This window comes from Xiphophorus maculatus, chromosome 21, assembly GCF_002775205.1.
Source record: "Xiphophorus maculatus strain JP 163 A chromosome 21, X_maculatus-5.0-male, whole genome shotgun sequence".
Taxonomy (NCBI): Eukaryota; Metazoa; Chordata; class Actinopteri; order Cyprinodontiformes; family Poeciliidae; genus Xiphophorus; species Xiphophorus maculatus.
In genome coordinates, this window is record NC_036463.1 from 16,131,053 (window position 1) to 16,156,110 (window position 25,058).

The 25,058-nt window shown below is 42.0% G+C and overlaps 1 protein-coding gene across 1 annotated transcript in view; it reads right to left on the minus strand.

Moving 5' to 3' along the window:
• The window catches only part of LOC102227173 (bone morphogenetic protein 6), a 53,579-nt gene extending 31,107 nt beyond the window's left edge, over positions 1-22,472 (minus strand). The window contains exon 1 of the mRNA XM_014470480.2: positions 21,558-22,472. Coding sequence (XP_014325966.1) covers positions 21,558-21,966 — 409 coding nt within the window. The 5' untranslated portion in view covers positions 21,967-22,472. The remainder of the gene's footprint in view (positions 1-21,557) is intronic.
• Between the last annotated feature and the right edge of the window lie 2,586 nt (positions 22,473-25,058).

Sequence of the window (25,058 nt, forward strand, 5' to 3'; positions counted from 1 at the left end):
CACATGGGCACAGTCCGACCAGCGAAAACGAACCAAAGTTACCAGTTGCAAGCAAAAGAAATAAAGTGAAACAAGTAGCAGGTTCTTACACTTGCATTCCCACCACAAATGTGCAAGCGGTCTGAGGATTGAGGGCCAGACAGCAGCAGCATCCGTCCATGGCGAGGATATGAGGCAGCGAGTCCAGCCCATTACAGACTGTCAGGCCCCATTAGCAAACTGGGAAATGGCAGCCAGCAGCGCTATGCCGCGTGTCCAGAGGAAATCTGTAGAGTGGCTTTAGCACGTTGGTGTTTACCACCAGGTTTAAGGAGCTCCTATCAGACGACTAGTAGGTGGTTGATGCTCAGTGGAGCGCATAGCTGGAGTAACAATGTGCAACGATTTGCTATCCATTTTTTATATATTTATTAAAAGCTTGGTATTTACAAATCATAGGTGGAAGGTCAGAAGCAAATATTTTTGTAGAAATATGCAGAATTGCCTGATAAATAAATGAAAATAACACAAATAACCGCAAGATATCAATGTTTCGAGGCAGGTACCGACTGACAGACTCAGAGTCATTTGTGTTTCTCCTTCTGCCGTCTTGTTGAGAATAGTTTTAATTGAAAAGAAAATGGTCAGTTAGATACTTATGCAGTCTCCAAATAGCATTTTCAACACCCTGTGTATCACCATTAACCCTAACTATGATCATGTGGTAATACTCTCATTTGTGGCAAACAGACATCCTTTAGCTCTGTTGTCAGAGGCAAGAGCACTGGAAGTGGTGATGTGGCGTTAAATTTGATATTAATCATCAGAGCCTACTTTTAATTTTTGCACAATGACAAGTTGGGTTTTAATTAACATATGAAGATCTTTCAAAACTGAAGCTACTTCTTTGAAAGTTAGCAAATAAAGACGACGCACCGCTCATGCATATAGAACTTTTCAGGATGTTCTTATTACTGGCAGTGAGACTTGATGGAGCAGGAAGTGAAACCGGACTCACGGTGTGCTAATGCTGTGTCATTTGCTTCAGTAGATTAATCTGCGCATACAGATTTGGAACAAGACGCACAGCAACTGGTTTAGGCCGCGAACCGTTTCCAAATCGCAGCACAAGCTAATAAAAGGCTCTGCGAGATCTGATGAATTCAGGCTGCACACAGACACAGAAATCTATTGACGGTCTTGGATATCCAGCCTGCTCCTCATCCATTACCTCCCACAGGTTACTGTATATAATGATCTCACTGGACAGGCATCCCCACAAACAATGGCCCCATTTGAACCATATAATCACATTTTTCTACAGTCATCGTCTTCCATATAATCCCTGAAAAACCAGTTTTTTTTTTAACGGCCTACCCCAAAAACCGCAGCACATAAAGTCAGGCCAATAACACAGACAAACACACATACATCTGCGGGCTCAGAGTGTTTGATTTTTGTTCCCACTCTCCCACTCCATCACCACTGTGCTGCATTCCATGCTGGATGATAAAATGAGGTTTGGATACACATCTATCTTTTGTCATTTCGAGATCTTCAGCTGCAGTGTAATGTGTGTGGGTGCGTGCGTTTGCGCGCGCACGTGTGTGTCTAAGCTTGAGGGGAGGAGGATAATTCGCTGTAATTGCTCCATTGCTGGGACTTTGCTAACAGATAGATATCCAAGGTATGGCTGTTGGACTGCGGAGTATCAGTATTTTCCATCAACGCACTGACAGCCGCATGCTAGCAGTCTCAGACCCAGCTCTCTGTTGACTTTCCAGATGGCCTCCAGTTAGCTGGATGTGTCATACCTGTGTGTCAATAGGAGATTTGATTCCATCTCTCCAGCCACCATTACTCAGGATTAAGACATGGACCCCCAAACTCAGACGCTGCGGGCATTTAAGGAGTATTAGAAAGTCTGTTTTTCTGACTAATCCGCTGTTCGCAAGAGTGATGATCAGATTACAGCAGAGACTCTGGTCCAAACATTTATCTGTAAATGTTTGCAGCCCTTGAGTGGCCACCATCAGAGCAGTGCGTTCCAGAAGCGCCTACACACATTGAATATATTAGTAAATTTAATATTTTTATCATGAAGAAAACAAAAAAAAGGTCAACGGGAATGATATAAATAAGGGTTTAGATCTTCTGATACGTTGCTTATTTTGGGAAAAATTGTAGTTGAATTTTAAAGCTTAAGACAAGTTGTAGGCAATGAAACCAAGAATGAGTTAAAGAAAACTGACAAGGCTCACTAGCTGGTATAAATATGCTAATATGACATATGATTTAATTCACTCAGTCACTTTAAACATCTACAATGTGGAAAGTAATGATAAAATGAAAACTTCAAAACACCTGAAACACTGAGTACCTTTAAATCTAGAAACATAATCAATGAAACATGAATCAACAATCTGAGGCTTAACGATGGCACTTGACAAAATGTAATGTTTCAATTGTTGACTGTGGGCTCTATGACTTTGTACTTTTGCGTTTTTATGATGTAAAGCACTTTGAAATGCCTGGTTGCTGAAATGTGCTAAACAAATAAAATTTGATTTGATTTGAAAAAAGGAGAATTTTGATTTCATGACAGGATTTAGTTGGTCAACTTTGATCTACTGTGAAATGGGAGAACACCTATTCAAATTTTACTACGCATTTCATGCAAAGAAACAGTCGCTACCATTTACATATGAAATCGGTTACAACAGTGGTGGGTTCACTTCAACCCCCCTATATCGTCTTGATCCATTCAGAAAGGCGACGTCTGAGACCGGGATTAAAACACCGTGTTGTCTCACAGGACTACACGGGACCACAATGTGAATCAAGACAACATCATGTAGAAAACTATCTAAATTGGGGTCACTTTAAAAATATTTGTTCATATGTATATCTTAGTAAAAAGAAGGAAAAGCAAAGGTAGCGCTAAATTCTCTACATTCAGATACAATTGAGTCCAAAGTCCCTCGTGACATTTGTTTATATCATTAATAAAATAAAATTATCACATTGTTGCACTACAGCAAACTAGAAAGAAGGAAAGTCAGGAAAATTGAACAGCAGCTGATGACATGTGGGTCTCTGACTCAGGCGTAAAGCGAAACCCTATAAACCCATTGGATAGGAAATGTGGATTTGGAAAACCGCATATTAAAATTGCACCTTTAAAACTTTGCTGCAACACACGGCTGAAGTTGGGGTTGAGGAGTTTCAGGAGACTGACGAGAGAAATCTGTGTGCGAACAGCAGAAGAAACCATGGGAATTTATGCAGCCACATGTAAAATTTACACGCATGTCTACAATCTCACCAGAGCATCTGCGTCCGTTTGAACATTAGGTCTAAATGGTCACAGACAAACACTCATCAATATTAATGGCCAGTTGCGATTCTCTTCTCCCCGAAGCCCCTGTAAAAACAATAGCTCGTTTTACCGGACACCGCTCCGAGCCAACGAGCTGTCGACAAAAGACGATGCAACATCTTTCTCACATTTATGAGGAAATTCCATGAAATCAGGACAGAAATGAGCTGGAAAACAAACAGCGTCGATTTCCCACTCAAACTTTATGGGACGTTAATAAAAATGTAATTGTGTAATACTGCAGAGCAGCTGTAGTAACAACTTCTGGTCAGGATGATGGTGGTCCTGCAGTGCAGCCCAACTCAGAGCCCTGGCCGCGCACAGAAGATCTGATCGCGATGATAGAAGAGCCATATGTCGCTCAGTGATGGAAGGGAAGAATCAATAGGCGGCGTGGTCAAAGTTAAGCTAAAACACAAATGAATTTCTACTCGTTATAATCCTCTCTTAACGTAAGCTGAATATTTCTGCATGTTTGTGTAGCCGTCATTTTTTTCAGCTACAGCAGCAGATTTGCAGAAAACCAAACTTTCTTGTTTGTGTCTGACCAAAACAATAAACTGAACCAACCACTGTACTAGTAACAAATGGATGGACAGAAGGACAGAGAGAGGGCCAGGGGCTCTGGTACAAACAGCCAATGAGAATAAAATCTCAAAAATATATATATATTTTTTTCAAATCCTGTTTTTCTTCCCATGCAAATCCAAACCTGGAATATCTTAATTAAATTTCCATAGCTTTTCCTAGATTTTTTTCCCCAGACAATGGGGGAGCCTTGTACACTTGAAAAGACGTACCACTTGGAGCTGGACAGACAAGTTACATCGATGACAGGTGCTTTGTGTACTTCCACGACTGTCTCCTGTAAAATACGATCGAGCTACAAATCTGTCCGAGTGTTTCATGGGTAAAGAGTCTTTGAGATGTTTGTGGACAAAATGAAGTCTCCAAATGCAGTCGAACCAATGTTCCTTGGAAATTTGGCGATTATGCCAACAGGCGGCCTGATCGCTCGTTTTGTTCCATCGCAACAAGTGGATCTCCATCGCTAACACTCGATTATGACTACCTAAAGTCCTTCAGCGGGATTACGATCACAGGACTCCCTCAGGCCATCTTTCACAATGAACAGAGAGGCACTGGTGGGGGTTTTTTCAGGTACCAACCCTGGGTTTGAATTTTTCCAGACGCTTTTATTGACTTGACTTATGGAAGACTCACACAGAGATAAGTTTGTGTTCTAGTCATCTCGTAAACTGTGGCGTACATACTTCCTATTTTCATGTTGATTGATGGGCGAGCCGTTTGTGCCCTGGTTGTCCATGCGTGCCGACGATGAGAGTCTGAAGGACAGGCTCTGCAGAGGCCTGCTTTAGCTGTTACTGGCTGGTTATCGCCAGCAGGTGTGTTTGTGTGTGTGTGAGAGAGAGAGATAGAGAGAGAGAGATAGAGAGAGAATTAGAGAGAGGCTGGTTTGGTCCTAGATTTAAAGGAGGAAGCCAGTGTCAGGGCTGAGAGATGAATTTCTCCTGAGGGATCGGATAAATAAGGAAAAAATATCTTTGAAAAGGGAAACACAGCTGTTTCCAAAGAAGAAGTCAAACTAAAAGTGCCGTTACATTCCAGAGCCGCGAGGTAGAGGGCCGGTTGGTTCAGTAACGCCGTCTTTGCCTCTTCCTCCCCACAAAACTATTCCTACACGCTCTCATGGTACATCCCCCCCAATCTTCACCTCTGCATTTCTTTCCCCTCCACCCTCTCTGTCTTAAAGACAGACGGACCGAAGTGTGATTCCCTCTGGAAAGTCTGCATTGACCACAACGCATTTCGGCGGCTTAGAGGCTGAGCATATGATCCACTGATAAATCACGGCGTGCTGGCTCCGCACTCCCCACTCATCCGCCGCCCACTCCCCCCCCCCCCCGGGGTGACTTACATGTAAGGCCGGCTGCTTGTTTTACACGTGGGCTCGGCTCCAAAAACAGCGACGGTAACCAGATACCTGGATATCCAAAAAGCAGGTGGGCCTCGAGGAAATCCAGGAGAAAAATAATCAAAGTTTCTAATAATACTTCTGTCTGCAGTGTCTGAGATGAAAGTGTAGAAACATGCGGAATTCACCATACCGTGAGATATTCCCAGAAAGCAAACAATGCACATCTGGATGGCCTTCTTAAACGGACGTATACGGCTGCGGCGTAATGGGGAGTCGTCGTGGGAGCGGTCCCAGAAACCGTCAGCTCCAACGCCTTGCAAAGCATTCATACGCCTTGATCTTTTCGGCACCACGCTCCGACATATTTTATTGGGATTTTATGCAAGACGAACACAAAGCATTGCAAATACGACCACCCCATTCATTCTGACAGCCCTAAATAAAATCCAACGCAACCATTTGCCTTCAGAATTTACCTGAAGGCAAATGGTAAGATTTAGTCACAGCATCCATGCAGCTGTTATTTTAAAGGTGTCAGACGAGCAAAATAGCCACCAAAAATGCATGCTGGAAAAGCTCCTACTGCCTAAAGCACCGTGTCCACAGTGAAGGACGGCAGTGGTGTAATCATGCTGTGGGGTTGCTTTTGTCCAACAGGGAGAGGGGAAGCTGATCTGGGTTGATGGGGAAACTGATGACAATAAAAACCTGGCAGAAACCGCAAGAAACCCGAAACCTGGACGTAGGTTAACCTTCCAGCACGACAAAAACCCTGAACATTCAGCCAGAGCCACAATGAAAGTAGTTTGATCAAAGGATATTATTCATTTGTTAGAATGGACCCGACTTAAACCCAACAGAAGAACAAAGAAAGAGGCAGGGCTGGTAGAGACATTGTCCGAAACATCTGCAGCTCGAATTCAAGCAAAAGCGGAGGCAACAAAGCTCTGACTCGGGGTGCTAATATCCATGGCATCCGTTCCCCAGTTACGCAAAATACTTGGTATTGCTTTATCACATGAAACCCATAAAGTATACAAAGATGTTTGTTTAAGCAACTTAATGTGGAACAAAGAGTTCAAAAACTTTTGTGAAGCATTCTGCATGTAAATTTCAACTACCGTACCCAGATTTGATCAGAAAAGAGAGAAAAATAAATACTGCAAAATGTTTCTTTTACAACAACAAGAGATGATGTGTAATTACTTTGTTATGTGTGTTGTTTTAGAGAAACATGTTTCATAAATCCTGTCCTGTTATTGTTTTCTGTTGTTTTGGGGATAACAATGAACTGATTTAGGCAACAATAGAAGTTGACACTGGAAACATCAGGTGGAACGCGTGACATCTCACCAGGTTAACACTGAGAGACTTGAATACTGAACTAAAAAAAAAAAAAGCATAAATAAATCTTAGTTCACAGCAGCTTTCTGTGTTTCTGACGGACCCAGATCTCACTGAGGTCCTGTGTGGTGAAAGTGAGGAGTGGGACAGAGTTTCCTCAGACTCAGACAACTCAAGAACTTTAACACTAGAGCCACAGTCACAAACATGCACCCCAAGATCCCCAAAGATTCGTAGTGGTAACTTGGGGTTAAGAGGCGCCTGGAATTGAACACAAATTTCTAATTGCAAGACAACAACTACAGAGGAGCAGTTGTTCAAATAGTGTCTCCAAGTTATTTCAACCACACGAGGTACGGTGGTCTTACTGTTTTTATAGAAAACATTTTTGCTCATACATTGTTTGACGAGTAAACTTAAATGTAAATGTTTATCTGCAAGTTTGAAACACCTTCTTTTCCAGACATGAACAAGAAAGTGATTGTACATGTCGACATTTACATTAAAATGGGCTGAATATTTAACAGGGTGTCCTACATTTGTTTCATAACACCGTACCTCATCGCGGATCTGCACCGCTCAGCATGTTGGCTGGCTACGGCGCTGCACGAAACAGAAACGAGAGACTTCCTCCTGGGACGAGATACATATTTGACCTTTGAACGCAGCCTGATAAGGTCTCTAGGAGACGGATTGCTCGGAGGTGTGGAGAGCGTCTGTACGGTAGGAAGGACTGGGCAGAGTTTCCCCTGCACATCCTCAGCGATAAGATCCTTTTATCCAAACAGGCTCGTGGCACTGGGAGTGGACTCAGAGACATCAATGACTTGCCTCGGCTCGGAGTCAGACCCAAGCACACGTAATGCACAATGAGATAGGAGTAAAACAAACCAACTGCAGTGATGAAGGGCCGGTTGCACTCATGCAAGGCCTTGACAATGCATTCACACCCCTTTAACTTTCACATTTTGTCATGCCATAACCACGATCTTTCATGTGTGACTTCATGTGCTAGGCTAACACAAAGGAGTGAGCAACTAGAAAAGTGAAAAGAGATTCTATGTGGTTTTTAGAACATCAGTACTCAGCACCGATGAGTGAGCGGTATTATGTAGATCCACCTTTTTACAGCTGCAAATGTTTTGGGGCTGCGATGTCTTTCCCAACTCCCCACATCCAAAGACTGATTTCATTTTTCTTCTTCTTCTTTACTAAAGCTCAGTCAAACTGGATGGAATCATCTTTAAACGTCAATTCCTGCCACACAGATTTGGTCTCGACTTTGACTGGGCCATTAAAATGCAAGGTTCTACTTTGGTCATAACCATTCCACTGACGCTACAGCTGATATTTAGGGCTGCAGAAGATAAACATCGCCACAGGATGATTCTGTTACCACAGTGTTTAAGCATGTAAATGCTGCGTTGAGGCGCTATGTGAAGTGTTAGCCACAAAAAGCTGGATTCGTGCACAACCACTAGTAATATTTGCTAGTATATTATGAGAAAATGGTCTCAAAACAACAATACTATAGTTTATTGTAATAATTACTGGAACAATTTATCATCCAGCAAAATCTATCATGATGAGGCCTAGTGGGACCATTACCGAACAGGACTGCATTTCCAATTGGGTACATACTTGAAGCAGTTGCTTTCAACTAAAAAAAAAAAAAAAACTAAACAAAAAAAAACTAAAATGTATTGAAGGTTCCAGTTGCAGAGTGACAAAATGCAAAAGTTTAAAGGCTGTGAATACTTTTACAAGTATTTACAGATACATTACTTGTCCTCATCCATTACGCCCTTCTTTTTGTTAACCTTCCTCTGTCCATCTGACTGTTTTCCTGTCGGTATCAGGCAGGCTGCGGGTCAGCTTATGGATCATAAATTTGTCAGAGGCGGCATTGCAGTGAAGGGCGGCTACTTGCTCCGGAGGGTCAGGAGCATTTGCACTCGTATGGTGTCTTTTTTTGTGTGTGTGTGGACCCCTCACTTGTTGTTTCAGGCACGTCCTCTTGAACGAGGCGGCCAGCTTGGGAGCATCGTGCGAGGCCGAAGGGCTCGCCTGTCTCCGAGTCTGATGAAGACTCCTTGAGGGAACAGCGTCGTCCAACAAACCTCTTCAACTTAATCGGCACAAACATACACAACCACTACGAGCCATGCTTGTATTTGTCTTCTGGTGAGGACTTGACTGAGTAAGTGGCCACATTCATTCCCCAACCCTTGATCCTCTCCATGTGGGAAAACTCCACCCTGACATGCTGTAAAATAACTCTTGTTTTTCTACTTTAGGTTTCCATCGCTACTGTGTAAGGAAGCACAGCTTACGTTCTTGGAATCTGCTTTTTTTTTTTTTTTTAAGTACATAAAAAGACACATTAAATAGATTTAGTGCTAAGAATTACAGGTTAGTCTGTTGAGCTGTCCTCAACAGTGCTTACATGTGTATTTTCTGGTAAATATTAAGCTACTTGGCTTAAATCTGCTCATGCAACACCATCCACTACTTCCAAAAGCATCTTCTGCTGCTGCAATGTGCAAGCCCAGCTGTTTATGTTGACGCTATAAACCTTTAAGAATTTGAAAACATGTCAATAAGCATCTAGAAAAGCCCGCAGCATGCTTCTTTGTCTTGGGATCTGCACTTCTGGCAGTCTCGATTTAACACCAACAAATCAAACACGAAGAGAACCTCCTCCAGATCCCTTGGTGTGAAGACTGAGCTATTTTTTTTTAACAGATGATTTGTCAGCTTTGCAGGAAAAGATGATAAAGCCATGATTTGAAAAAGCAAACTGAAAATGAATGATCACCACAAGGTGCAGCACTGATTCAGACGGGATGCGTCAGATTAATACAAAAAAGGGAGAAGACAATCAAGATAAAAAGTAGCACAATATTCACATACTATCATGTTGAACCTTCGAAAAGTATTTAGTATTTAGAATTCCGAAGCTGAACGAAGCGGGCGCCTGGTTTTTAAGATGTTTTACAAATAAAAATCTGTAAAGTGTGGCATGCTTTTGTATTCAGCCCCATTAAATCAGATGCTTTCAAATAAAATCAACTTCCGTCAGAAGTCCCCTAATTAGTAAAGAGAGTCAACCTTGTGTTTCAGTACTACTTCATGTGTTCTTTAGTTTAAAGCAGAGCTAGATTATCCAACAACATGCTGAGATTTGAACATCTCACGATGATCCAAAACTAAAAAACATTCATCTAAAGTGACAGGCATTATGACATCCAGGCCTGTCATAATTTTAACAAATTTTGCTGGACAATACATTGTTATTGCGATAAATGATATTACCATTTTGAGGCCATTTTCAGTTAATATAATCCAAGTACACCCAACTCAGACACACACAAAAAAAAGCTTTAACTTCTAAAGAACACTTAAAACTAGGACCGGAAAACACTTTTCAATATCCAAAATAAAAACAAACTAAAACAACAGTAATTAAAATGGTTTATGAAGTCTACATAAACCAACATGGCATTTCAGAAAATTGTGATTCGGCTTAGACGAGGAAAACAGGCAAACGTTTTCTCAAATGCGTGCAGCGTTTCTCAAAATGGCGGCTTTTCAGTGACATTAAAAGGGAGCGTTTCTTTGATGATTGTTGTCGAAATGGGAATTACCGTGCTCGTTTTAATTTATCATGCAGATAAATGAATTAGTGCTCACTGTGACAGACTTACTGACAGCAGCAGGTTGGAGGTTGTAAAAAAACACTTAAAACTGTGGTGAAGTTTCATCTTCGCCACTGATGGAGATCTGTGGTGAAGGGTCATTGTCTAGGGAAAATGACCCTAGACATTCAGGCGTTCATTCAGATCTAAATTTCATTGAGAATCTGTAGAAAACCTGAACACTGCTGTTCACATACACTCTTCATTGGATCTGATTAAACAATCTGAGAAAAAAACGGGGGGAAAAAACCAGCAGCTGTGATTGCAACAATCTAAAAAGCATGGGGTCAGGAGGACTGAAGTCATATATAGGGATGTCACAACAAAAATAAATCTATGAATCCATTTTCTTCCAGTTCACAGTAACGCACCTCTTCGCATTGGTTGCAACGTTACATAACGGGGCTGAACGTGAATATACAAAATAAAGGAGCCAGGAGTGATTCATTTGAACCGATTCCGCGATTATTCATCTTGGACTAATGTTTCTGCACATCTGCAAACACGATGACACGCAAGTACACACAAATGCGTTTATGCAACCCTGAGAACAAACACACAAACAGCCACAAAATAAAGCTCATGCCCATTCAAGGTCGCCAGAGGCTTTAAATCAAATCGGCCGTCAAGTTTGTCACCCTCAGAGCATTCCTCGAGTCCATCTGTTTTCCTTTCATTTTCTTCTCCTCCGTCTCCCTTTCCCTTTTCATTGATCTGAGATAAATCCTCGCGGGCTTCCCGGTGGCTTCACAAAAGAATGCGACGGCGAGAATATCCAACGGGGGAGGGCCGCGGGGGGGCATTCGCGCCATTCCTGTCGGCCACGAGACGCACAGGGTTGTTACGATAATGGATGGAGTTTGCTGGGCACACGAGGACGCACACTTGATGGAGTTCAGCGGGTCGCCAGTTCACAACCTCTGTCCACTCTGAAATTCCACACGCATACCAGCGGGGCCGGCTAGAAAACAACACCTAATGTATCACACAATCACAGCTGAGAATCGTGTTAGAAGAGGGGCGAGAGGGGTAAAAGGAGGGCAAAATGGGAACAGAATGAAACGAGAGAATCACAGCGAGTACTTTGCTGACTTTGTCCCAGCTCGGCAACATAGTAACGAAATACATGCAATTTTTGTTTTGAATTATTTAAAAAGAAAAAAAGCTCATCCCAATCTCCAAAGTAAAAAACACAATGTGGAGTCAGAGCAAATGCTCTGAACCAAGAGAAACACCGGCAAAGAACAGTAGGAAATGGAAGCATGCTGGACTGATGCTCAGGTGAGCCACATGTGCCGGCAGGTCTTGTACTTTTCGTGTTTTTGTGTCTTGATCACGAAAGACCCAAAACCCACCGGCTCTGCAAACACTCCCACATACGTCACTCAGGATGTCAACAACAGTTTTCTTGTAGCAGAAACAGATTTTTGTTCTTTGTTGACACAAAACAAGCAACGTCAACAAGCCGAATGCCCCGTCTTAGCCGAACTCATGTTTGTTTGCTTAATATGTGAAAGATGCACTTTGCATAATAACGGGCCTGTTGCCTGTTTTAACAGATTTGGCCCCAAACGTCACACTTAAATCTGTTAATTAATCATCGAATCATTGTGAGAAAGGAAAGCACAAACTACCTTGACCAAAAGAAAAAGTAAGCTGGCTTTCTAGGAGAACATGTACGCACGAAACAAAGAGCAACATTTTTATTTTTTCCCCCACATCTTTGGTGTCTTGCCTCGTTTTCTGTCTCCGAAATGCAAACATAAGAGATGCAAACAAAGACAACTCAAGTACAAACACTAATTCCTGCCTAATGATGTCTTCTGTGTGGGCTCCTTGAAGACGGTAAACACGACACAAAGACTGACAGTTTAAAACCCCTTTTAGGAGGAGATAGCCGAGCTGGAGTTGAGGCGCAAACATTCTTTCTCATTGCTTCTGCCTGTTTGGAGGAACCTTACTGAGCCTTGCACAACTTTGTCGCAATTTTGTCAAGACGCAAACACAAACCCCAGTGTACTCCATTTGTTTTTTGTCTGATAGGAGCGCATAATTTTAAATATAAGATTAATACAGGGTGAGGGATTTAAATGTAGCCCTTATGACAGAGTATTGGGGGGAAAATATTAATTACGAGAACAAAGTTATAATAATCACAGAATGAACCTACAATATTACAAGAATAAATTCACAATAATATCAGAAAAAGGACCTAATGGCATGAGACTAAAGTTGTATGACAAAAAGTCACAAAGTTATGAGAATAAAATTGTAAAATATAAGGAAAAAAGTTGTAATTATGAGCACAAACTCATTATTATGCGAATAAAGTCAAAATCCAAGAAAAAAGCCATTACATTATAAGAATAAAGTCCTAATATGAGAACAAAGTAATAAAATACCAGAAAAAGGTCATAATTATAAGAGAATAAACTCATTATGTGAGTAAAGTTGTAAAATATGAGAATAAACTCATATTATGTGAATAGTGTTTTTTAAAAAAGCCATGATATTGAGAATAGAGCTGCAATAATATGAGAATAAAGTCATAATACGACAAAGTCATAAAATGAGAAAAAAAAAGTCAATTATATGAGAATAAAATGTACTTGAGTGTAAACGCAAGCCACACTTTTCAGATTTTAACTAATGCATGATGTTCCATCCATTTCACAGTGACGTGCTGATCTATATGATAAAGTCCTGCTAAAATACACTCATGTTTGCGAGAGTAAGAAAGAACGTGAAAATGTTCAAGGCGTACGAGCAACATTCAGATGCACTGAAAGAGAAATGCAGAAAAACAAAACTACTGACGCAGCAAGTGAACCTGAAAGCCTAAAGCTGAAAAAAAAGAGCAAATTCCTGTGTGCCTGCAGTCAGAGGTGATAAATGGGAGCAGCAGCTCTTAATCAGATATCCCTGCAGGGTTATCAGCCCGGTGTAGTGGAGTGTTGCCAGCAGGGAGTGCGCTGCATTTCGCCTCCTTATCTGGTCGCACTCCTCCATCCTGTGCGCCACTATCGCCCCGGACTGGAACTGTACCCGGCTAAGGCGTGGGAACTGATGGGTGGAGAAGAGTCGGCGGAGGGAGAAGAGCGTCGCGAGTCATGTAATCTCTGTACTTAGCCCCAATCTCAGCTGCCATCTTGTCAAGTTGGAGATTTATGGCGTGAGAGGGAGCGATACGATCGAGATGCGAGGGAACGGGGGGTGGAAGAGGGACGTGCACAACCAGCAGGGTGGGGAGGGGGTATGACAGAAGTAACTGACTTTAAAGTCAAGATAGAATCTTATTTATGATTTCTACAGCTTGGGAGATCCTGTAATCAAAACGCAACAGAAAGTGGTTGGACGACAGAGTCGTTCTGTTACACTGCATCCTGTCAGAGAAACACGCAGGCCGACTGGAAAAGACATAATCTGGTTAACCAGAGAAGTTTCCTACATCAGTCCTGTTTGTTTCTGGAGGCAGCTTGTATGTTTTTGCCAGAGAGTCTGACAAACGGTACAATCCAAACATGAGGTATGGGGGGGGGGAAGAGCTCCAAAACCCTGAAACTCAATAAGCCGAATTATTTGTATATCTTGGGCCATTCTTCAATATCTCAGCAAGTTCAAGTGAATTTGAAGCACCGGTGAAATATTTTACGCCGTAAACGGTTAAAAACAAACAGAGGTCCACAGTTTGTTAATTTGACTTTTTCTTGCAGAGGAGCTTAAAGTGCCAAGTTTACGTGTCCGTTAAGATCCTTCACTCTGCTGTAAAATATCCTGAATTCCTTCTGCTTTGAGCATTCTCGCTGAAATGATGGGTGGTCCTCTGCTCTGCTCTCCGAGGCCTTGCAGGAAGTGTTTCAAAACGATTTGGAGAAAATTTTCCAAAGCTACATTCTGTTTCAAACAATCGGCTCTTTGGTCAAAGCCAGTTAATTATTTGATCATGCTGGGGCTTTCGCTGCAAAAGGAAGTGGCTTACCTGGGCTTAGACGCTGAGAAACGCAGCCAGGCATCACAAGACAAGCAAAAAGCAGCCATCTAATAAGGGCACTTCATTTCTGAATAAGCTGCGAGCGCTGCTGGGACGTGGCTAATCTCTCTTAAGCTTTTTTGAGTTGTTTGCCTTTAAAGTTTGGGAGGTAAGGTGGGAAGAAAGCGGTTGTTGACTTAGGCCAGAGGACTAGTGACAGCTCAGCTATAGCCACGCAATGAGGTGTGCAGAGGCTGAAATGAGACAGAGAAAAGAGAAAATGGAGCTGGAAGCGATGACAGACAAGAGCACAAAAGCACAAAGTCGTTTCTGAAGTTTTGCTGCGGACGAAAGCCATGAAAAGTCCCTTCCTAGACAACGAGAAAACACAAAGTCTGACAGCAAGCAGGAGGCCGAGTGGAGGAACTTTGAACCACTTGAACAGAGAGGCAAAAAAACATCTTGATACAGAGTTTTGCTTGCAATATTCTTTGCTTCTTTTCAAATCCAGACTTAACTTGAAATGGAGAGTTACTAGAAAAGTCCAACAGGTCTAGTTATTGTAAATCCATTTCAGACCAAGTTATAAAGAAAACTCGTATGAGTTTAAAGGACATTTAGATAATAAGGCAGTGCAAAAAGAAAAAAAAACATGTGGTGTACATTTGTATACTCTATTCTGATACCTCTACATATAGAAAGTCAAGTGGATCTTTCAGAGTTCCCTAACTAGTAGATTGAGTTCAACTCAGTACAAAGTTGTTTGGTGAAGACCTCAGAGGTTTGTTAGAGAACATTAAAAACAAAGAGCAACATGAAGACCAAGGAAGTGCTGCAGTGAAGTTGTGGAAAAGTTTAAAAAAGGGTTGGGTTATACAAACAGAGGACTGAACACAAGACATTTACAAAAAGAACAGAAAGCCTTGCATCCTTTACTTACTTTGTGTTGGTCCCTTGCATAAAATCCTAACAAAATACACTGGAAATTGTAGTTTAACTAGATGAAGTGTGGAAAAGTTCAAGAGGGATGGATATTTTTGCAAAGCATTGGATTTGCAATGCTTTGCTACCAGCTAAGGGGGGGTTATGATGAAGTAAACGCCATCCAAAGATTAATACACTGTCCTCCTATTCTCCGAGATCAAGTAACGGGTCCATTAGGTCCAGAATGGATCTATAGTCCTTCAAGTGAGTTCTGGGTCTTCTCCAGGGTTTTCTCCCAGCAGGACAACACCAACAAAACATCTACACAAAACTCCCCAGGAAAAGTTCAGATCAGATGCCCAAACCACTTCAACCGATTCCCTTTGAGGCAAATAAGCAGCGACTTTACTTTGGATGGTGGACTTCCTCCTACTACCTGTAAGAGGAAGTCTAGACACCAAGCAGAGGAAGCTCAGTCCAGCAGACTGCGTCTTGAGACGGACAACACGGGCACATTTATAGTTTCTTCTGTGACCTATTAAACCAGCAATTTCTCAGAATCTTTGACTTAAAGAAATGACAAGGTAACAGCTAAACCCCAAATTTCACTCCTCAAAGCAACCTACAACATTCTCCGTACTGACCATCATATGACTGTCCCTTTGAAAAGCTGTTAGGCTGCATCCCCCTTCATTGAGAGCAGTCACCTTTAACCAACATACCCTAACTTTTCACACATCGTCTTGTGCATTTACTGTTTGTAGACAATTTTATGTTATTTTATGATGAAGCTAGATAGACCAGTGGCCTCATAAAAAATATAAGATTGATGTTGACAGATTTTTCTTTCTTTCAGCAAAAAGTGAGAAACTGTGAATATTACAGTGCCTTTCCCCCTTCCTTTTTCTAAAGCAAGAGTAGCATCACGTGTTGTCAGGCTGTGCCAAAAAAAAAAAAATCCACAACAAGCAAGTGAAAGCAATTTCAAGCAATAGTTAGGAGTGACCAGTCCTCCCCCCCACCCCTCCTTAAGGACGCCGGTGTGTGTTCGGACATGTTTAGAGCTGCATGACTCATGCAGTCCAGTGTCACTCAGACCTCAGTGGAAAGCAGGACGTCCACAAGGCAAACAAGTGATGTAGGTGCTATTCAAGGAATGAGGATGAAAACGGAGCTGGAAAATGTGTTTCTACTGCCCTAAGTTTTCTAAGTTTTCCATAACTTATTCAGCTTTCCCCCCTCCTCTTCTTCCTTGTTTTTTCATGGGCGATTCTTAAAAAGTGATGACAAAGGCGAGCGGACGACTGAACAGCAGGTCCACATGAATCATCCGAGAGGGCTAAAGAGGCATATGGTGTGCAGAAAGCGCATTTAAGACGGCATGTAAAGCAGGGGCCCGAAAATCTATCGGTGTCCCAAGAGAATATCTTCCGAAACTGAGCTGTCTGTCTTTGTTACAACCTCACTTGACGGGGATACACATCAGTTCAAGCTAAAACTAAATCATAGCCACCGCTTCATTTGACGTAGGTCACCTAAAATGTCAGCCTGTGTAGCTCTGCATGAGCAGGAGATGCCAACGCTGACAGGGAACTTGAGGGTTTAAAGGGATTGTTAGGTTCTACTGGTGAGATTGTGTTAAAAAGGTATCAATCTTATTCCTATTACCCAAAATGCTTTGCATTATTTATGTGTGCACCTTTCAGATCTGCATTCTCATGTTTAAGCAAACTGTCTATGAAAGAAAATATGGATCAGATCTCATGGGAACATCAACCTCTCCACAGTAAGTGGCAATAAACAGAAAACAGAACGTAATTAACTTATGGAGTTACCCAGCATGCTGGGTTCTTAGATTTATCATCTTTTGGGAACCACAGGAAACTGAACCCCTGATTGCAGGAATAATCTCATTTCACTTCGGGCGCATGTTGAATACACTTGTTGGAGTCAAAAGCTAAATTTTGCCTGACTAAATGAGCAAGAGACAAGCAGTCGTGTTCAGACATGTTCATTAAACAGAGAAAGAAAAAGAAATTTGTGTTAATCACAAACCAGTTAGTTCAAAATGTGGCGTACCACATACAATTAGCAGTCAAAACAAACAGCTTTACTGTAGCTACTGCTATCTTTCCAGAAGTTGTGTCCACAGTTAGTCTTGCAGAAAAACCACCTGGAATAAGGTGGATGAGCAGTTCATATGTAACCTGAAGTAGACTAATGTCTTTGTATCTATATTTAGTATAAATCAATAATTGTTGGTCGTGAAGGATCAGGACCAAAGAAGATTTCTGCCATCTTTAAGTAACTGAAATGGCAGATGTTATAGCAGTTTAAGTAATCACAGTTTTATGAAAACAAACCATTTTTACATTTGCTCTCTGTGTTTTTTTGGGGGGGGGGGTTCACAAAGCAGCTAATGATTTTCTACAGGAAACAGTGATCAGAGGTGGTGCACCACCATTGATCTTCCCCAGTGAAACATACTGAGAACCGAGCGAAAAGTAACAGAATATCAATAAGGTGGTGCAAAAATCCATACGTTTTGCATTTTCTATGACTGTAATATTTTTGCTTTTCATAGTACTTCTTTCAGTTTTTAGACAATTGGTGCCACACTGCCTCCAACTTCCGTTTCCTGTGTAAAATAACCATTTACTTTAAACGTAATGACAGCTTAAACATTCGTAAAACAGTGTTTGCTTAAGCGCTGTTTTACTTATTTCCCTTTTGACGACTAAGTATTTTCAAGATGGCAGACCTCCACTTTGACCTTGGTCCGTCCATACAACTCACTAATCAGGATTTGTATTAAATGAAGACACCAAGAAACTTATCTAGTGAAGGTAAGACATTAACTCCTTAAAAATCAATGCAAGCGCACCAACTACCATGTTTTATGCTTGGCCCAGACTGATTAGCTTGTTACAGTGTCCTTCTCTAAACAGCATTTGCCAGATAAGCAGCTCCTCTTGCGTGTGTCTCTTAATCTCGCTCCACATTATTCAAACCAGCTCAGACAGATTGTTTGGCCCCTTCACTTTTCTTCCTTTCATTTATCTTAATTCTAATTTGTAGTTTCACTCTGGCCACACATGATATCCAGATTTTTGGACAATAACAGGGACCACCCAGAAGTGTTTCAGGCCTCCTCCTTCAACAGCTCTCTCTCTCTACGTCGCCCCACAGTAATGGCTCCGTTCGACCAAAAAGACACATTAAAATCTAATCGGGATGGCAATGACACACAGTAGTCGTGCGCAGCTTTATTTGCAAAGCAGATGGAAGGCCTTGGCCTGTCCGACATTAATTACAATCACATTCGGAGAGGAAGCCGTCCCTCCTCCAGGGCGGTCAGGACTTTGTGTACGGCTGGAGGAGATGGCAACCTAATCCCCCAGGTCACTGCAGAAATCTGAGGGAATTGTCAAAAGATGCACAGGACGTGATTAATCAAAGTAGGGGAGCCAGATGTGCAGCGGCACAGGAGTATAAACCAAAACCTGCACAGCAGAGGAAGAACAAAACCACAGACACACAAACACCACACTGCCACCATCACACCAGACTCCCACCCTGCAACCCCCTTCTTCCCCCCTACAGAAGCCCACAGAGGGGGTTCGATATTTGAGACCAAAAACGACGGCTTCCATCTTCGTGGATATCTGGTTTTCATCACGGCGTATTGCAACACCAACACCCAGAGGACCAATAAGTGGAGAAGTATTTTGGATGTCGGCCACTTCAGCCTAATTCTTCACATCACAGGAAGAATAGAGAGGCTATTTATGGTTTATACAGGTGAGGAGGAAAACATTTTTAGAAAGTCTGGTCCCATGAGGAGGCAGGAGGGGGGGAGAAAAAAAACAAACTCCAAAACATAATTCTGGAGTGGTGAGACGTTCCCGCTGCGCTGATGGCCAAACCATGACAATACCTTCTGTTCCCAAGAAGAATGCTAATCAATCTGGTTTCAGACCTCCTCTTCCACTGGCCTGTGACTCTGGCAGGACCTCTGTTTATCTTCCAGAGCTCTGTTTAGAGTCTCCCAGTAAACACTGGAGCTGCTAATGGAAGGAAGGGCTTTGAGCTTTCATGTTCCAAACTCGTTATGATTAAAGTGTCCCTGTTTATCATGCTGGGGGCTAATTAAAGACCAATCCGCTCGGAGGGGAAACACAAACAATGCGACGCAATTTACGCACAGTAAACCCGCAGCTTTTTAGCACTGGAGGTCAAGATCAGGAATAAGCCTTTATATACAAATACCAGTGGTGGCGGTTGATGGTTTTGCCAAGGGTCCTGGGTTTATTTCTCCCGCTTTAAAACACACATCACGGAGCAGATTGCACAGCGAGACTGACCACAGAATTTCAGTCCCATAAGTGAACGGAGGAGGGCAAATTTATCCGGAGCGAGGACGCAGCAATAAATTACCCAGAAACAATACGAAGCTCATTTGTCCCACCGCATAGGAAATGAATGAGTTACTTGTTGCCTTTGTGGTGTGTGCACAGTGGGAGAGTTCATTATAAACTACTACACTGTGGAGTAAATTCAGGTAAAGTGAGACATCAGGGGTAAAAAAAAAAAAAAAAAAAAAAAAGCAGACCCAGTGAAGACCCTTGGCTTGGTTAAGTGAGCCAACACAATGGTTTGGTAGTAAATAACCAAAATCAAATAATCATTTTGGTCACTCGTGATCATCAAATCACATATAACCGAGGACACGTCACACATCACGAATTAGGAATCAAGATGTGCTTTATTAAGTAAATTTGATGAGACAATAGGTTGATAAATGATATAAAAACGTTAATGATGTAACGGTGCGTCGTAGCAAAATATATGCTTTGCTTAGTAATTACAGAAATCCTCTCTTTTTCTTTTCCAAAATAAGCTCATTTGATGAAGCAAATTGGGACAAGATGCTTCTGGACATTGATTTTCATGCATACAAGTAGAAATGTATTTCTGCTATACCAGATAAAACCCTGAATATACTAATCATTTTTACAGTCAGTGACGGTCTCGGGAGCCATGTCATCTTGGTCCACAAACTTCATGCTTCCCTCGTCTTCATGTAGATGCTGATCCAACTTTGTTGTAGGACTTAACACCTGGCCACACAGGCAAATGTGTCATTACTGTGTTTAAGGTATCTCTGTCTTTGTTTGGTCAGCAAATTGGTCTGACATAAACCCAACAGAAAACCTGTAGTTGAAGACCACTTACAAAGCAATCTGGGCTTACCCAACACATCAGCCGACTCACAGGCTGGTCACATTCATTATACAGTGATTCGTGCAATAGGAGCCCAAATATTGAGTATACAGTGAAGTTTATGAACATATTTTTCCATATGCTCAGATTTCTGTATTGAAATTCCTTTTTTAAAAATTGGTCTAGTTTGTGTTTTCTGATCAATTCAAATCTGATTTGTCCAGTTCTGGAACCAATAATTGACCAGATTAATAGAAAGAAACGCTTGAAATATATCACTATATATGTAATAATTCCATATGAGCTCCCCAATTTGAGCTGAATTTCCAAAAACAACTGAAGATACACGACTTGTAGATGCATGTTGGTGTAGCCTCTGCTTGTAAACGCTCATAGATCTTAATGTAGTAGAACATTGTTACATCTCGAACATGGACAGTCACAAAGAGGAAGAAAGTGCAAGAGGCACCGAAACATCATGGAAAATTAGCTGAGAAGAGAACAAGTAGGGAGGGAGTTGGACAGCAAGAGAGAGAGGGAGAAAGCTGACCTCAGCTGGGGAAAATATTTATAAAGAAGGATATGAGAATACAATCACACTACAGACTGGATGAGAATCAACAATAACCGTTTTACAGCTTTATAAATGGACCGCAGCAATAAAGCATCCCAAATGATCAAACATGTCCCTTGAAATTGTGTAGTATATTGTGAAGCCGCAGGCTGGACATTTAGACGTAAGGTGAGCCGATACCTGAAGTAACAAAACGTATGTGACGATTAGTTTTTACACTCAGCTGAGTTCAGAAGGTGCAATTATCAATAACGTCCCTATAATAACCGAATTCATTCTATACGTGCGTAATGGCGCGTCAGCTGCGCGCCGTGATGGAGAGCCAAACCGGGGAGCAGGTCTACAGGTGGACGAGGAAACAGATGTGCTTCTTAAAGTAACAGGTGGCCACCTTTGGATTTGTGTCCTAGTATTTCACTCTTTAATTACATTTTATGCCTCTCAGTTTTCTCGTCGATTCCCGAACAACAACAACAACAAAAAAGACGCAACCAAGCACAAACACAAGATATTTTCACTGCACTCACCTAAGTTAACGAAGCTCATCACCATATCCGCGTCGTTCAGGAAGGCTGTTTCTTGATACGTTGCCAGAGGGGGGCTCTGGGTGGTTGGAACGGACTGGTGTCTCTCCAGCGCGCCTTCCACTTGGCTTTTCTCCTCACTCGATAAAGTTTTGTACAAGTCCAGCATGAAAAGCGGAGCGGAGTTGTACTTTCCGTGGGACAGATGCGGCCGCGGTCTGTGCGGCAGCCCCAGGACGGACAGGATTTCCTTCTGCATCTCCCTCTTTTCGTGCGTCCGCAGCCTCCGGTGGATGAAGCCCGGCTGCCCCTCGCCGATGCCCTCCAGTGAGTAGTGACTCCCCGCCGCCGCGTACGTGCAGTAGTAAGCGCTCCACCACACTCCGACCAAGGCAAGCAGGCGGCTGGTCATGGTGTTGTCCCCGCTGTGCTCTCCAGAGTCCCCCGGTTGAGCCTGGCTTGGAGTTTCGGTTGCCTCTCCGAACGCAAATCGCGCGTAATGGTAGCCAAAGTCCACCCGAGAACACCGCTATCAGTCGACACGATTGATCAAAAGCACAGCAGAAGTCCCGTGTCAAGCCATTTGAAATGCGCAATAAAGGAAAATACGCATAATAGCACCGCTCCCGCTTGCATTTCTGCTCCCCGCAGCGCGCTTTGCTGCTCCGGGATAAAGTGCACCATGTGAGAGTTTATTCTGAGCGCTCCGCTACTCTTCGGTCAGTGGACACGCTTCCACAAACAGAACTGCGCCTCTGGTTGAAGCCATTCTATCGAAGCGGACACATTCACTCCCGGAGTTGATGACAAAGAAAGGAAGAAAAAGGGTCTCAGCGGCGCTCCAACTCCTACAGGTTGAGTGTCAGAGTGTGGAAAGAATCAGCAGGTTGCAGTCCATAATATCTCTGTGCGTGTGAATTCCTGCCGAGCGTGTGTGAGTGTGTGTGCCAGAAACCGCCCACTCCGTGTGCCCTCAGAGGTGGAGCTCTTTAAACTAAGTTTAACATCATATTTCCACATTTCGTTCATCGCTCTGTTCAAATAACTCCGATTGGTGACGTATAATTTTAGTAATGAGAATTATTTTCACTTTGTGTATACATATTACGTTGTTTTTATTTATTTTTTGTTGTTTTTGTTGTTTTTAAAACAATGTGATGTAATTCAGATTTATAACTTCAAAAAGTCCCGCTGGGTTTTGGCTTAAAATGAGCGCGTCCTACATGCGTTAAGACTTTGGGGTTATTCTTGCGTTTGCTGACAGATGCACGACTTCAGCCACTGAGCTGAGATGTCCAGTGGAGGCACGACCCCTGACGATGGACTTGGAAACAGCAAGCGGATCATGCGCATCACCTTCCCGGGATGGCGCTCTGATTGGCCCCCTCAGCTTAATTCAATTCAGTTCATCAGTGTAAATTCGCAAATAATATAACCTCAAAACGTATTCACAACGCAAACAGGTGTAGTTTCTTTCCTGTTATGCTACAGAAATTAGCCAAACCTGGCCATAGACAGACATAAATGAGTAATTTACATTCAGTGGAATCTGATTGCGATTCTAACAAAATATAGTAAAATTCAGATGGTTATATAGTAATAATCTATCAACAGCTAGTCTAGAGCACATTCAGGAAGTACTGAGAGATCAACATATTAGAAAATGAATACAGAAGATTTGCATGTTTTGTTGACTAGACTGTGAAATTATTTTTCATTCTAGTCTTAAAGGAGGACATCACATATTTTCTGGGCACTTAGCACCATTTTATAGCATATACATACATATATATATATATATATATATATATATATATATATATATATATATATATATATATATATATATATATATATATATATATATATATATATATAAATCTCAAGAAAAAATTTAAAGAAATATCTTCATATCAAAACTGAAATGGGCTTCTGACTCTTTAAGAACTTCCTTTCCTTTTGGACACTCCACCTTCAGCACTTTATTATAAAATGATTCTTCATTGATGCCATCCATTGATGCTGCTTACATCGATTTTGGAGCAGTGTAGTTTGTACGATAAGTTCAGATAAGTGACCTTCCACCAGCTGTTTGCTAATTGCTGCTGCTAGTCTGAAGGAGCTGAGTGGTTAAGGTGCGGGGCAGAGATAATCAGTGACATGGAAGCTGGAAACCGCAGCTCCATGGAGGAGCTTTGGTCAAATAGGCAGCGCTTTGTGGGAGCAGGCAACCCATGAACGGTTGCTACGGGAGAATGAAGGATTTGTAGAAACATGCATGACTGTGTCAAAACAACACCATGTTTTTGATGAGGGATTGACATTACAGCATGATCTAAGCTCACAACACAGCTGATGTCTATTATATTCTGTTTATAATTCCTTATTATTTAGGTTTTTTTAATCATTTATTTGAACGGCTCATGTTCTATGACTGGAAAACAGTCAGTCCGTGGCTGTGGTGGCATCATGATGACGGTCTGTTTCACGGACAGTGGTGCTGGACGGAATAATGAATGAGGAGCGTCTTTTGACTTTTCAGCCCCAAGAAAATCTACAGCAAGCCACAAAAAAAATAAAAAATAAAATTTGGTCCTGGTTTGACAAATCATGGATTATAGTAATGCACTGCTCAGCAACATGTTAATAAATGGGCCCTCAGAGCTGGCTGGACTGAACGTTTTACTGACTCAGCCATTGTGAGAGCACCTGAATGTGGTGGGAAACAGAAACAATTTATGTTGAGTAGATAAAGCAAATCTCCCCGAGACTCCGAAGACATCCGCTCCTGGGGAGTGCTCAACGAATCGCTTAGTCAACATTATGATTTCAATTCAAAGCAGAGACATGTCATGTAAGCTAGAGGGTAAAAAGAGAATTCCTTAAAACCGTAGTTTCCCCTTCCTGTCTTTCTCTCCCATCACTCCTGTCCCCCTGCCCTGTGTTTTGTCTCCATGGTGCCTTCAGCCTGTGATGGTCCTGATGATAAGGCTCAAAGGTGTCCATATGTCCCAGTGTCTCTGCTACTGCTGCTCCCAGAGCCTATCTTATCTGCATGTGAAGAGTGAGAAGCAGCATCAAAGCCACACATTCCACCACCACCAGGCAGACACAAATACCCTCTGCTGGGTGGCTTTCAGGTTATAAACAATGAATCTCATATTGCCATGAGCTGTAAAAAAATTAAATAAAAAAAGTCTGAAAAGTTTGTATGAAACAAATGGCTTGTATAATAAAACCAGAACAGAAAGTTCCAGCCGCCAAAAAAATCTGCTGTCACTAAAGTAATTTATTTGTCTTTTTTTAACTCCTCTTAGAAGCCATTTTTCCATTTGTTTGAAAGAAAACAGTTCTGATTCATAGCATGGATTTTGTGTTGAAGCTGCACAAAAATCAGTCCTTTCAGTGGAAATTATTTTAGGTTTTCTTTTTCTCCCTCTCTCTCCTTTTTTTTTTTTTTTTTTTTTTAGAAGAAGCCTTTTTGGCTGCAGGACTGTACAGGAA